Genomic DNA, 13,512 nt, shown 5'->3' with positions numbered 1-13,512 from the left:
TGTTTTGAAAATAGTGTCGTCGTCTTTCTCATTTCAAACTTTTTTGCCCCTTCCTTTCCTAACTGAAAGAGAAAATCTGTGTCAAAAAAGAACTTTCCAGAGTATGAGACAAACAACTTTGTTCATTTGCACAGGGACTGTCCAATTTTAACTCAACAATTACATTTAATTTAACAATTGACTTCTCAATTAAAGGACAGTAATTAGTTCTGATAGTCACCCAAACCTCTGTGGAATTTGCATGGCCATTACCAAAACAAAGAGCAAAGACTGTGAAGGATGTCATAAATATACCCAACACAATTCAGAGCTGGGGAGAAGGACTGGGAACAGGGGGAGGTTCACAGCTCTGATCTTGGATATTTCACGCTTCAGGCTTATCAGGAAAATATAAAACGTTCAAATCATGAAGTTTTAACCACAGAAGCTGTAGTTATTGTGCTATAAAAGCGGGGGGACTTTACGAGCAGAGGAAAGATTTGTATTGTATTGAGGATGGTAGTTTTAGTGCTCTTGCTGCTGGCACTGTTTCCTCACATGGTATGCAAGGCTCACACTGCTCAGTGCAGTATGGTTTATCCACACTCTCCACTTCACACATATCATCAGTCAGGAGACCTCATCATCGGTGGTGTGGCTTATCATGCTGGCATCGTCACCAGTTTAATACCTTTCACAGAAGAACCTCTGCCTGTGCTGATGGAACCAATTGCGTAAGGTCTTAATAACTGTTTGCTTTTCTTGTCTTTTTCAGACACTGGGATAACTACAGCCTTGAAACCTTGGCGTCTTGAGTTGAGTTGTAGGAAAAAGCTAAAGTGTTTAAGGCAAGGGTTGAGGGTCTGGTGAGAAAAGGTAGCTTTATAAAATAAGTTACAGTCATTGCACACACATAATATAAAAGCATAAAAATAAACAAAGCATAGAATAACAAAAAAAACCCCACCCCAATTCCATTTAGATAAAGAGCAATATCCTCCTGATCTTTAAACAGTATTCCTTTTACAATTCTGAATAAAAATATTGTAGGTTCTAGCCTCAGTCTTTCTACTAAGATAACATTAATAACTTGCTATCTTAGCTTCCAAAAGCCATTAACAGATTTACAGATTCATGTACAATAGATAAAATATCACTCATCATATTTAAAATTATCACCAGGGTATATCCTGCAGTAAGAGAAGCTACAATAAAGTTACTGAGCTTCCCCCATAAACAATCATTGCTAGAATTTCCTTTTAGTAAATTTGCTGCTTATTTTTCCAAATATGATAGGCTAATTTTGCTAATGCAATGCCTGGCGGTATATTTTGGAAACTGCTTTCTTTGGGTTATTAAACAAAATATTTTCAAACCATGATAACTCTTGATAAGTTATCATTATCCTCACCACCCTCCTAATTTAAAATGTATAATTTCTGAGTAATCAAATAGTAATGGTGCTCACTAACACATTGAATTTTTTTTTTTTTTGTACTTTTATCCTGTCTCTTTGCATACTGTACACCATGATGCATCTATTGGCCAAAATATGCTAATTGTCCGTTGTTGAAATTTCAATGTGAACATTGGTGTTGTTTATCTTTTTATAAATATATATACCTTATAAATGCTGTAATACTTGCTTTTTGAAAAACGTAGGTACAGAAGATCGTGACATTGCTTTTTTTATAAGTGTGGAATAACTTTCTGAAACAGAATCTCACTTTCATTTCAGTGTAGTCTCTAAGCATTACCAACACATCCTGGCTTTGGCTTTTGCAGTAAAGGAGATAAGTGAAAACTCTCTGATCTTACCCAATCTCACTCTGGGCTTCCACATCTATGACAGTTATAACAACGCAAGGAGGACTTATCATGCCACAATGCTGCTTCTATCAGCATTGGAAAGATTTATCCCTAACTACCTATGTGACAAGCAAAAAAATCTAATAGCAGTTGTTGGAGGACTGGATGCCCAAATTTCCATTCACGTGGCAACTCTCTTGAGTAACTATAAGGTTCCACAGGTAGGAATCTCTCTGTCTGTAGGTGAGTGGGTGTAACATGGGGAGTTAACACATATATTCTCAGACATACTGCATTTAATATTCTATGATTCAAAGTCATTAATGTGTGCCTTGCAAAAAAAGAGACAGACTTATTTTTTCCATGTATCTCAGAGCCAAACTTGAAAAACAAGAAGTTTAGTCCAATGTTGCTAATAGAGTTTTTATGATGCTGTCAGTTCTGCTGTTTCTTTTGTTTTATTGTTTCGATTGTATTAAATTCAGGAGGTTAAAAGAGGGCTTAAACTGCAGAAGAAAATATTCTTCATTGTACATTCACCATTGCGGAAAAAATTAAGTGCAAATAGGACTACATAAAAACCATCAATGTATGGAAGAACCACACCTTGCCAGGTGAACTCTGCATGTAATTTAAAGAAAAACAAGTGCTCAGAACTCAAGTAACTAATATCAAGGCAACAAGGAGAGTTCAAGGGAGATAAGCATTCACTATTTATGTGGACATCCAGGTAGACCCAATTAAGGAAAAACACAGTTAGAGGCAAGAGAAAGCTATGTGTAGTTGGACATGCACTCTGGATTGTAAGAATGCTGATTTCAAAAAAGCTTAAAGAACTACTAGGTGAGATCTCATGGTCAGAAGTACTCAGAGAGAAGAGAGCCCAAGATGGATGGGAGTTTCTTAAAGGTGAAATACGGAAGGCACAAATGCAGATGATTCCAAAGAGAAAGAAATGGGGGAGGCACCTAAAGAAACCAGTGTAGCTGCATAATGAGCTTACAGATGAGCTGAGATTTTTTTTTTTTTAAAATCCTCTTGTCCCCTTTAGCCCCCATACTCCACAAAGAACTGTTCCAGGTTTAGGGAGCAGTGGTTTCCCTTGAGGGGAGCGGGAATCAGCAAAATGTAATTCCCTATCTTGTTGACATATGGCTTTCATCTGAAAAGGGAACAACACTGGCTTCTAACCTACATGGATATGATTTAAAACCTTCAATATACAATATATATCTGATTATTATTGCCTTCTTCATCTCTTCAGCTCACATATGGCTCTGTCCCATTGTTGAATGATAGAAACCTAGGACTTTCTTTCTACCAGATGGTTCCCCATGAAGCCCTTCAGTACAAAGGGATTCTTTCTTTGCTTCTGCATTTCAGGTGGACATGGATTGGGGTCCTTGTAATGGATAATGAAAATGGTGAAAGATTTTTGCAAGCTGTTTTGCCAGTATTTAACCTGAGAGGTGTCTGCTTTGACTTTAAAATAAGAGTCCCTATGTTAACTTCTGGCTCTGAACTGGATGAAGTGCTAGAAGATGGGACAAGGATACACAATGTAATAATGAAAAGTACAACCAATGTAGTTGTGTTTTATGGTGAATCTAATTCCATGGTGTTTTTGAGATGGCTTCCCTATTATTCAAGAAATCCACCAAGCCTACCAAAGGGCTTAGTGTGGATATCAACAGCTGAAATGGAGCTCACTTCCTTGGGTTACCAAAAGAATTGGGAAACAGAAATATTCCATGGTGTCCTGTCCTTCACAATTCATTCTAGTTACGTCCCCAATTTCAAACCATTTCTTGAGAGCCGAAATCCTTCCAATACAAAAGAAGATGGTTTTATCAAGGACTTCTGGCAACAGACATTTAGTTGTGTATTCTCAGATCCAGATGTGGAAGATGTGGAAGGGGATATTTGCACTGGGGAAGAGAAACTGGAGAGCCTTCCAGCACCATTCTTTGAGATGGGAATGAATGGCCACAGCTACAGCATCTACAATGCTGTCTATGCTGTCGCCCATGCTTTACACGACAAGTCTTCATTTAGATTCAGAGCAAAGGAAGGCAGAGGAGGCCAGAAGTATCAGAATCAACATTTTGGGCAGGTAATAGGCTCAAGTGACAGAGCATTGCAACTGTATAATCTATCTCTGAATCCTAAAGAGTGAGCACATTTATCATGAATATTTTCTCACTCAGAATGTTGTACCCAACATTCAATTTTATTATGAAAAGCCCAGCTGTGTCCGCTTCTAAATTCTGGCCTTTTCCTTATTCAAACTAGATCCATCACTTTCTCAGAAGTGTGTCCTTTAACAACAGTGGAGGAGACAAGATTTCTTTTGACCAAAATGGGGAGTTAGTGGCTGGATTTGATATAATCAACTGGATTGTTTCTTCAAACCAATCATTTCACAGAGTGAAAGTTGGGAGTGTAGATGCCAACCAAGTGTTCAGTATCAATGTGAATGCTATTACATGGTATGACTGGTTTAACCAGGTAGGTCCCAATTGTTAGCCATTTGAGTAGCATTGCCACTCATCTTCCAAGCTTGTCACTCATCTTCCAAGCCCCTGTACAGGGAAGCTAAGTGAACAGCAACACTTTGAAGTGCACCCCAGCTCCCACTGAATTCTGGGAGACTCGGGTTATTCCTGCAAACAATTTTGTCAATTGACCTCTCCCAGAGGGAAAATGAGCAGCAACACGTTGAGGAGCACCCTGGCTCCCATCAATTTATGTGAGAGCCAGGACATGGTGGAGGGGCCATGAGGCAGCAATTCCCGTTTTGCCTCAGGTGGTAAAATAGGATGAGCTGCCTCTGACTCCATTCAGAGATGGAGTCTCTTGAAAAGAGGTATGACTTTAGTAACAAATGAAATGTTCACACAAAGGAAAGGATTCTAATCTCAATATTCTGAACATTATTTTTCTGCTCTCTCTTTTATGGATTAGTCCCAGCCTCTTTCATTATGTACTGCGAGGTGCCAACCAGGTTTTAGGAAGAAAGTGAAAGAGGGAAAGCCATTTTGCTGCTATGATTGCATCCCATGTCCAGAAGGGAAGATCTCAGATCAGGAGGGTGAGTATCTGATATATGAGATCACTTGAATCAGGGTATTAAAAACAGATCTTGTCAATAAAAATGATGATGCCTTCTGTGTATCTATATAATGGATAGTTCTGGTGATATCTTAGCAGAGAAGAAAACTTTCAAAGGTAGTGTTTAGTATCACCTACACATTGAGGTTTCAAGCACATTACCTGTTTTTTTTTTTTTTTGCTTTTTTTAAATTGAAGCTTGTGATTCCCCTCCCCCCCCCAACTTAGCTGTTCTGGTTCATGCATTTGTGAAATGGACACTTAACTTTTGTAATGTAGCTTAAGGGGCCCAGCCTTCGAAGAATTTCACTTCCTTCAATGGATGTGAAATAAGGAAATCACTCTGTGATCATCCAGGACCACATCGTTTTCATCATTTTATTTTCTACATGTCTTTTGTCTGTGTATTTATATATATTTAATTTACTTCTCCCTCCCCCACCTCATCTCCTCTCTTTCCCCTGCCTGAACTTTTTCATAACCCCTAGAAGGCTACGAAGAACAACCACCATTGACTTGTTGGCATAGCCGGAACCGTAAATGCTCAAAAATTAATTAATGAAGGAAGAAGGGGGAAATAAACAGAATACAAGAACCACTAAAAATGTATCAATTACCAAATATATGGTTCTTACATATTTTATGGTCATGACCTAAGATTAGATCATATTGTGACCAGGTATTAACTGAAATAAATGTCACAATGTGGTATGAAGTGTCAAGAGATGCTCAGCATAGCTTTAGAGCTACAAAAACACTGACATTGCTCTATCATATGAACATAGAATCTTATCTGTCAGGAAAGAACAATTTCAGCATGTTGCTAAGACTAAGGCTACATGTTTTCTTTTATAGACATGAATGACTGTAATAAATGTTCAGATGAAGAATATCCAAACAAGAACCAGGACATGTGTATTCCCAAGGATATAAGCTTCTTGTCTTATGAAGAACCTTTGGGCATCAGCTTAGCTTGCTTTGCTCTTTCCTTTTCTTTGATCACCACTCTGGTGCTGGGAACATTTATGAAGCACCACAACACAGCCCTTGTCAAAGCCAACAACCGAGACCTCACCTATACTCTCCTCATCTCACTCCTACTCTGCTTTCTTTGTGCATTGCTGTTTATTGGCCGACGTGGCAAGGTGACCTGTCTCCTTCGACAAACTGCTTTTGGCATCATCTTCTCAGTAGCTGTTTCTTGTGTGTTGGCAAAAACCATCACAGTGGTTCTGGCTTTCATGGCTACTAAACCAGGATCCAGGATCAGGATGTGGGTGGGAAAGAGACTGACCAATTCCGTTGTTATTTCCTGTTTTCTCATTCAAGCAGGCATCTGTATTGTGTGGCTGGGATCCTCACCCCCATTCCCAGATGTTGATATGCACTCAATGGCTAAGGAAGTTGTTCTAGAGTGTAATGAGGGATCTGTGACTATGTTTTACTGTGTTCTGTGCTACATGGGCTTCCTGGCTCTTGTCAGCTTCACTGTGGCCTTCTTTGCCAGGAAGTTACCTGACAGTTTCAATGAAGCAAAATTCATCACTTTCAGTATGCTGGTCTTTTGCAGTGTCTGGGTATCTTTTGTTCCAACCTACCTCAGCACCAAGGGAAAATACATGGTAGCTGTGGAGATCTTTTCTATCTTAGCCTCTGGTGCTGGTCTTCTGGCTTGCATTTTTGCTCCTAAATGCTACATTATTTTGTTGCGACCTGAGTTGAACAACAAGGAACATCTAATAAGAAATAGGTCCTGAAGAATTTGCATCTCTTCATCATACTTTTTAGTTTTTAATTCTATAGTTGCTCTATGTAGATTTTCCGACAGACTTCCACATTCTTCTAATATGAAATTTTAATTTGGGAAACTGAATTATGATTTGTAAGGGGAAAGGATTGTGTCTGTATCCCATCCCTCCATTGTACTGTATTTTTTTGCTTTTCAGTAATTTTTGCCACTGCTGCCCGCCCCACCCCTGGCAAGATGCTTTTTGAATGTTAAGAAGTCAGCTGAAAACAATCTCACTTTCAAAGTGTCCTGCGTCATGTTGTCTCCAAACTTTTGATGGTGGTGTGTAATGCTTGTCACGTTGTTAAAAAAAATCCTCTATACTTTCCAGAGAATGTTAATATGTAGCTAAAGTGTGAGAGAAAACCTTTCTTTAAAATATAACAAACAACCATTCCTTTTTTTCTGGGGGTACTCAAGGGTTATGAGCTACCGGCACATGTTTTGTTTTTCTAAGAAGAAAAGTGCTGCAAATGTTTCTTAATTCCAAAAGGACTCCAAATCCTTCGCTTAAAAATTGCCTTTAATGTAATAATTAACTACACAATTACCTAGTCAGGAGGACAGTAATTAGTTACTATGTTCAACCAAACCCCTGTGGAGTTTCAGTTGCCACTAGGAAAACAAAGAACAAAGACTGTGAAGGTAATCCTAAATATCCCAGTACAATTCAGAGATAAAGAGAGGGATTGGGAACAGACCAAAGCCTACAGTGGTGATCTTTGTTATTCCAGGCTTCAGACCTCTCAGGAAAATGCAAAATGTTCAATGCAGGCAGTTTTAATGGCAAAAGTTTAATGCTTCTACTATAGAAGAAAATATAGGTTTTTATATATAGAGGGAAGATTTGCCCTTGTACCGAGGATGGCGATTTTAATCATTTTCCTGCTGGTCCTGTTTCCGTGCATGACATGCAAGGCACATATTGTTCAATGTAATATCTATTATCCACAGCCTCCTCTTCACACATTCCACCATCCAGGAGATGTCATCATTGGTGGGGTTGCTTATCACGCTGGATTCATCATCAGTGAAATACACTTCATGGAAGAACCCCGGCAAAAACTGGGAGAACGATTTTTGTATGGCCTTACTGACTGTTTTCCTCCTATGTATTTTATTCACTTATTTTATTTAACAAACTATTGTCACAGGGTGAATGGGTGCTATTGCTGCAGCCTTAGAAATCTGGCTGCTTGGCTTGAGCTGTAGGGAAAACATCACTGCACTTCCTGCAGCAGTAGGTAATATTGTGCTCATGAGATGTTGTTGAACTGAACTAGAAGTTCTTATCAGCCCCAGCCAGGATGTCCAATGGGCAGGTATTAGGGAGTTGTGGTACAAAAAGCATTTGGAGGAGGGCAGCACACCCTGAGTTAGTGGGTGGGTATATTATATATACCTACAGATGTATTACAATATATGAGTATGTGTGTTGGCGTGTGTATATACAGTCATACCTCTGTTTACATATCCCTTTGGATATGTAATCTTCAGGTTACAGCCACGGCAAACCTGGAAGTGTATGCTTCTGGGTTCCACCATATGCGCAGAAGCGCTCAATCTCGCTGCGCATGTGCACAGAGTGCACCTCTATTTACATAATTTTTGGGGTGCATATGGACCCCCAGAGGGAGGGTCCACTGTACATCAGTATTTGCCATGGATAGCTAAGGCACATTTCCCTCCATAGTTACTCTCCTCTCTACTTGTGTCTTCCTGTTCATCTCCACTCTTACCTCAGTTGGCTGGCTTTCCTTCTTTTAATAAATTTTCTTCCTTAACAAAATTGGACTTCTCAAAAAGTTTGCTTGAGGCTTGTTTAGTCCTTTTTACTCTATTGGTTATTTATTTAAAACTTATTTTAAGGAGACTTGCATGCTAATACAAAACTAATGGAGCAATCCTATGTGCAAGAAGCTGGTGTAAAGCAAACTGGTATAAATTAAAGCAGCATAAAGTTACACCAGATCCAAACCTAATGCAGCCGAAAAGCAGCTACTAATGCCCTGCAGGGAGAGGGAAAACAAAGAATTTAAAAACGGTATTCTATGCCAGGTTGCCATCTAATGCGACTAAGCAGAACATGCTTATGATCCAGTTTAATGCCCTCCCTCTGTGGTCCCACGCCGCCATGCCCCCAGTATGTCCACATTTCAGATTTAAACTGTTCAGGCAGCTCAAGCTCAGGTGGCTCAATATGGGCATCTTGAAACCCTATAAAGAACAACCATGCAAAGAAAACACAGTAAATAAAATTTCAAGGGAAAAGAAAGCATTATGTTCACCAGCATGTTTAGCAAAGATTTCTTAAGCCTATGGTGAATATTCACCCCTTGCCTCTGTTCAGCTACGCTTTTAGTTTCATTTTGAATTTTCAAAAAAAGAAAAAGCTAATGATGAAATATTATAAGGTGTGTGATCTTCTAAATGTGACCACTCCTATACTTCAGCCTTTATATTTATGTAGGCCAACATAGAAACATTATATATAAATACTGTAATGGTTAATTATTGATAAAGAGGATCCAGAACACAGCAGCAATCACTAAATTAAGTTTGGAATATCCTTCTGATACAGAATCACACTCTTATTCCAGCACAGTCAGTAAGCATTACCAGCATATCCTGGCTTTGGCATTTGCAGTAAAAGAGATCAACGAAAACCCTCAGATTTTACCCAATCTCACATTGGGCTTCCACATCTATGACAGCTATAACAATGCAAGGAAGACTTATGATGCCACAATGCGACTTCTATCATCATTGGAAAGAGTCATCCCTAACTACCTATGTGACAGCCAGAAAAATCTAATAGCAGTTGTTGGAGGACTGGATGTCCAGATTTCCATTAATGTGGGAACTCTCTTGAATAACTATAAAATTCCACAGGTAGGAGAGCTCTGCCCGCTTGTGTGTGTGTGTTGGGAATTTTAACACTCATATTCTTAGTCCCACCATTTTTCCTATTCTATTGTGCCAAGACATTATAGTGGTACCTTGGTTTGCAATCAGTCTGGTTTGCATACGCTTGGATTACAAACATGTCAAGCTTCATATTTTTAGAAATCACACTTCTAAACTGGAAAAATGGGATTCTAATCTGCTGTTGTTTGTACCAATTTTTTATGCTCTGAGCACTGCTGCTTCTTTTGTTTCATTGGTAGGATTATATTTAATTAAAGATGAGTTAAGTGATGAGATGAAAAACAAAAGAAAATACACTTTATGATTCATTCATAATTCAGAAAAAGTGTAAATACAGTTCGGAACTATATAAAAATAGCCTATATAAAAAGGGACCCCACACTGCCAAGTGAATGCTGAATAAAATTTGAAGCAAAGCTATAGTGCTCTGAACTTTGGTAACTGATATCCAGGCAACAGGGAAAGTTTAAAGGGGATAAAGGGGATATTGCATGTGTACACCCAGATATGAGCAAGAGGAAGATTGGCCTCTCCTGAAACCTGGGATAATTCTTTTGTGCACCTATAGCATGTTACGTAGAAATACAGAATATAGGAATTATAGTAAAACATTGAGAACCTTCACTGTCCTGATTATTTACAAACTCTTCTATGAAAATATATATATATATTTGGCAAGAGAATTGCTGTCGGTAGAGCATCCACTTTGCATGAATAAGACTCCAGGTTCAATACCCAGCATTTCCAAGTAGGACTGTCTGAAATTCTGCAAAGCACTAGATTCCAAAAAGGGAACAACACTAGATTCTAACCTACCTTGATTGTTTTGAAACTTTTAAGATGCAACATACATTCTATTTTTACTATCTTTATTCTTTTCCCCCTATCTCTCTCCAGCTCATATATGGCTCTGTCCCAATGATGAACGATAGAAACCTAGGACTTTCTTTCTATCAGATGGTACCCCACGAAGCCATTCAGTACAAAGGGATTCTCTCTTTGCTTCTTCATTTCAGATGGATATGGATTGGCATCCTTGTAATAGACAATGATAGTGGTGAAAGATTGTTACAAACTGTTTTGCCAATGTTTTCCCAGAGAGGTGTCTGTTTTAACTTTATAAAAAGAGTCCCTTTGATAAGATCTGTCTCTAAACTGAACAAAATGCTAGAAGATGGGTCAGAAATACATAATGCAGTAATGAGCAGTACAACCAATGTAGTTGTGTTTTATGGGGAATCAAATTCCATAGTGTTTTTAAGATGGATTCCATATTTTGCAGAATATCCACCAAAGCTACCCAAAAGTATAGTGTGGATAACGACAGCCCAAATGGAACTCACTTCACAATTTTATCAAAGGGACTGGGAAACAGAAATATTCCATGGTATCCTCTCCTTCACAATTCACTCTAATGATGTACCAAATTTCAAACAATTTATTAAGAGTCGAAATCCTTTGAGAACAAAAGAAGATGGTTTTATCAGGGACTTCTGGCAACAAGCCTTTGGCTGTGTATTCCCAAACACTAATGTGGTAGATGTGGAGGGGAATATATGCACCGGGGAGGAGAAACTGGAGAGCCTTCCAGCACCATTCTTTGAGATGGGCATGAATGGCCACAGCTACAGCATCTACAATGCTCTATATGCTGTAGCCTATGCTTTGCACGATATGTCCTTACAAGCAATGGAGGACAGAAGAGGACAGAAGTATCAGTTATGGCAGGTAATAGGCTCAATATTGTCAAGTGGCAGAGAACTACAATTCTGCTACAATAGACCCAAATATATGTAATATTACTGTCTCCCCAAACTCTGACCATCCTCATATTTCCAACTCCCCTTCATTTCCCATCCCAGACCACCAGCCTTCTCTCATTTTGAGCACATTCATAGTATGCATTTTTATTATGTTCCTGATCTATGTAGGCTATATTTAAGTGTTCTTTAGGTTATTGAAATAGTATGCAGTTATCACTTTAGGAACTCTTCTTCTTATCCTTCCTTATCTTCTTGAGTGATCACCATCTGACTGTTTCATCCTTTTAATCAGCCAGGTCCAGCCAATGGACAGTGTCCTCCATATATTGTTAAACTACTGTTCCCATCAACCCAGACTATTGTCCATGCTGTTTAGGGCTGACAGCTATTCTAATAAACAGACATCTGTTGAGTACCACATTGGCTAGTTCTATTCTATATTGTGCAATAGGCAGCATTATGGTTGCCACCTGATTAAGACTTTAATGCATCTGACAAATTTATGATCCAAGGACAGCCTTTCTGGAAGTGGATATATATGAACATGCATGCCTCTGAGTTCACTTTTCTACAAAACAAAACAAAACAAAAACCACATTATGTGGTGTAAGAAGTAGGCTTTTTCACACTGTGTAAACCCAAAGTACAAAGCACGTTCAGTTTGGGTGGTGGTGGAGTGGAGGGTAGCACCTGAGAGATGTGGGGAGCCAGAATGCTAGGTTCCCAGTAGGTGTGTCACTGGCAAATGGGGCAAGCTACCTCTGCCAACAAAACACAAATGAGGGGTATTTTAACTACCACCTCTTCTTTTCCTTTATGGTCCAAGAACTTTCTATATGAAAGTGCATAAAATTATTTTATCAGCCTTTGTACTGGTATGAAAATATTTTGTTGGTATATTGTATTTTGGAAATCACTTTGAAATCTCTAGGAATTGCAGCTAACAATTTCTCCTGTCCCTGAATCACACAGCACATTTGTAATGAATACAACACCATAAACAATATCAGACCTTAATACAGAAGATCCAACTGCAGACTTTTCTTAACTTTTGTCTTTTCCTTTCTTATTGAGCTCCATCACTTTCTCAGAAGTGTCTCCTTTAACAACAGTGGTGGGGACAATATTTCCTTTGACCAGAATGCGATGTTAAAAGCTGGATTTGATGTGATCAACTGGATTGTTTCCCCAAACCAATCATTTCATAGGCTGAAGGTTGGGAATGTTGATCCCAACCAATGGTTGACCATCAATGGGGATGCCATAACATGGCCCAACCATTTTAACCAGGTAAGCCTCAGTTATCACCCATCTGAGAAGACACCTAATTCTGAGTAAGCACTAGATGGGGAAAAACTCACCATCAATGGAGATGCCATAACATGGTCTAACCATTTTAACCAGGTAGGCCCCCACTGTCAGCCATTTGAGAAGAGAGTGGACACTGTCTATCTGTCTTGATGTCAGAAATTAATTTCATCAGACAATGAGGATGTCCAATAAACACAACATAAAAAATTGTAAGAAGCACAATAAATGGATTGAAAAAATGGGGTTCTTTTAGTTGCTATATTCTTGTCTATACAGTGGTACCTCAGGTTAAGAACTTAATTCATTCTGGAGGCCCTTTCTTAATCTGAAACCATTCTTAACCTGAGGTACCACATTAGCTAATAGGGCCTCCCACTGCCGCAGTGCCACCAGAGCACGATTTCTGTTCTCATCCTGAAGCAAAGTTCTTAACCTGAGGTACTATTTCTGGGTTAGCGGAGTCTGTAACCTGAAGCGTCTGTAACCAGAGGTACCACTATATTAATTTAGAAGTTGTTTGGAGGGGGAGAAGTACAACTAATTATATTGACACTAGTTTAAGTATACATGAAATCACAATCAATGTCATTTAACATTTAACCAAGCTCCATTCATTCAAGTAGATGGTTTCTTAAAAGTCTGTGGTACCACAGTTGTGCTAATATAGGGAATGAACACTTGCTCGTAGCATTGATCATACCTTACTAGATGGAGGCATTACTTAGGAAAATAAGAAAAATTTCCCCAAATATTCTTATCTCATTATTCTCAATTTTATCATTATGCTCTCTCATTTGTGGATTAGTCTCTGCCTGTTTCTTT

At 38.8% G+C, this 13,512-nt stretch overlaps 2 protein-coding genes across 2 annotated transcripts; both read left to right on the top strand.

Annotated features, from left to right (window-relative positions):
* The first annotated feature begins 462 nt into the window (after nt 1-462).
* LOC309327305 (vomeronasal type-2 receptor 26-like) lies at nt 463-7,775 on the top strand. The gene is made up of 5 exons (XM_081836478.1): nt 463-713; nt 1,718-2,009; nt 4,081-4,296; nt 4,753-4,879; nt 5,755-7,775. The coding sequence occupies exons 1-5, from the start codon at nt 496-498 to the stop codon at nt 6,654-6,656; spliced, it is 1,755 nt and encodes a 584-aa protein (XP_081692604.1). The 5' UTR covers nt 463-495; the 3' UTR covers nt 6,657-7,775.
* A 1,569-nt stretch (nt 7,776-9,344) lies between these two features.
* On the top strand, nt 9,345-12,386 carry LOC309327306 (vomeronasal type-2 receptor 26-like). Its single transcript, XM_081836479.1, has 2 exons — nt 9,345-9,580; nt 10,514-12,386. The coding sequence occupies exons 1-2, from the start codon at nt 9,437-9,439 to the stop codon at nt 11,411-11,413; spliced, it is 1,044 nt and encodes a 347-aa protein (XP_081692605.1). The 5' UTR covers nt 9,345-9,436; the 3' UTR covers nt 11,414-12,386.
* Nucleotides 12,387-13,512: the final 1,126 nt, after the last annotated feature.

This window comes from Podarcis erhardii (assembly GCF_964252035.2).
Source record: "Podarcis erhardii genome assembly, chromosome: 13".
In the NCBI taxonomy this organism is placed as follows: Eukaryota; Metazoa; Chordata; class Lepidosauria; order Squamata; family Lacertidae; genus Podarcis; species Podarcis erhardii.
This window is presented reverse-complemented; position numbering and strand designations above follow the sequence as displayed.

What these genes read in the sequence shown, in the direction of transcription:
- LOC309327305 (XM_081836478.1), top strand. Translation starts at nt 496, where the DNA reads ATGGTAGTTTTAGTGCTCTTGCTGCTGGCACTGTTTCCTCACATGGTA. An exon ending in GTGCTGATGGAACCAATTGC is followed by an intron (nt 714 to 1,717) that starts GTAAGGTCTTAA and finishes CTTTCATTTCAG; the next exon opens with TGTAGTCTCTAAGCATTACC. An exon ending in GTAACTATAAGGTTCCACAG is followed by an intron (nt 2,010 to 4,080) that starts GTAGGAATCTCT and finishes TATTCAAACTAG; the next exon opens with ATCCATCACTTTCTCAGAAG.
- LOC309327306 (XM_081836479.1), top strand. Translation starts at nt 9,437, where the DNA reads ATGCGACTTCTATCATCATTGGAAAGAGTCATCCCTAACTACCTATGT. An exon ending in ATAACTATAAAATTCCACAG is followed by an intron (nt 9,581 to 10,513) that starts GTAGGAGAGCTC and finishes ATCTCTCTCCAG; the next exon opens with CTCATATATGGCTCTGTCCC.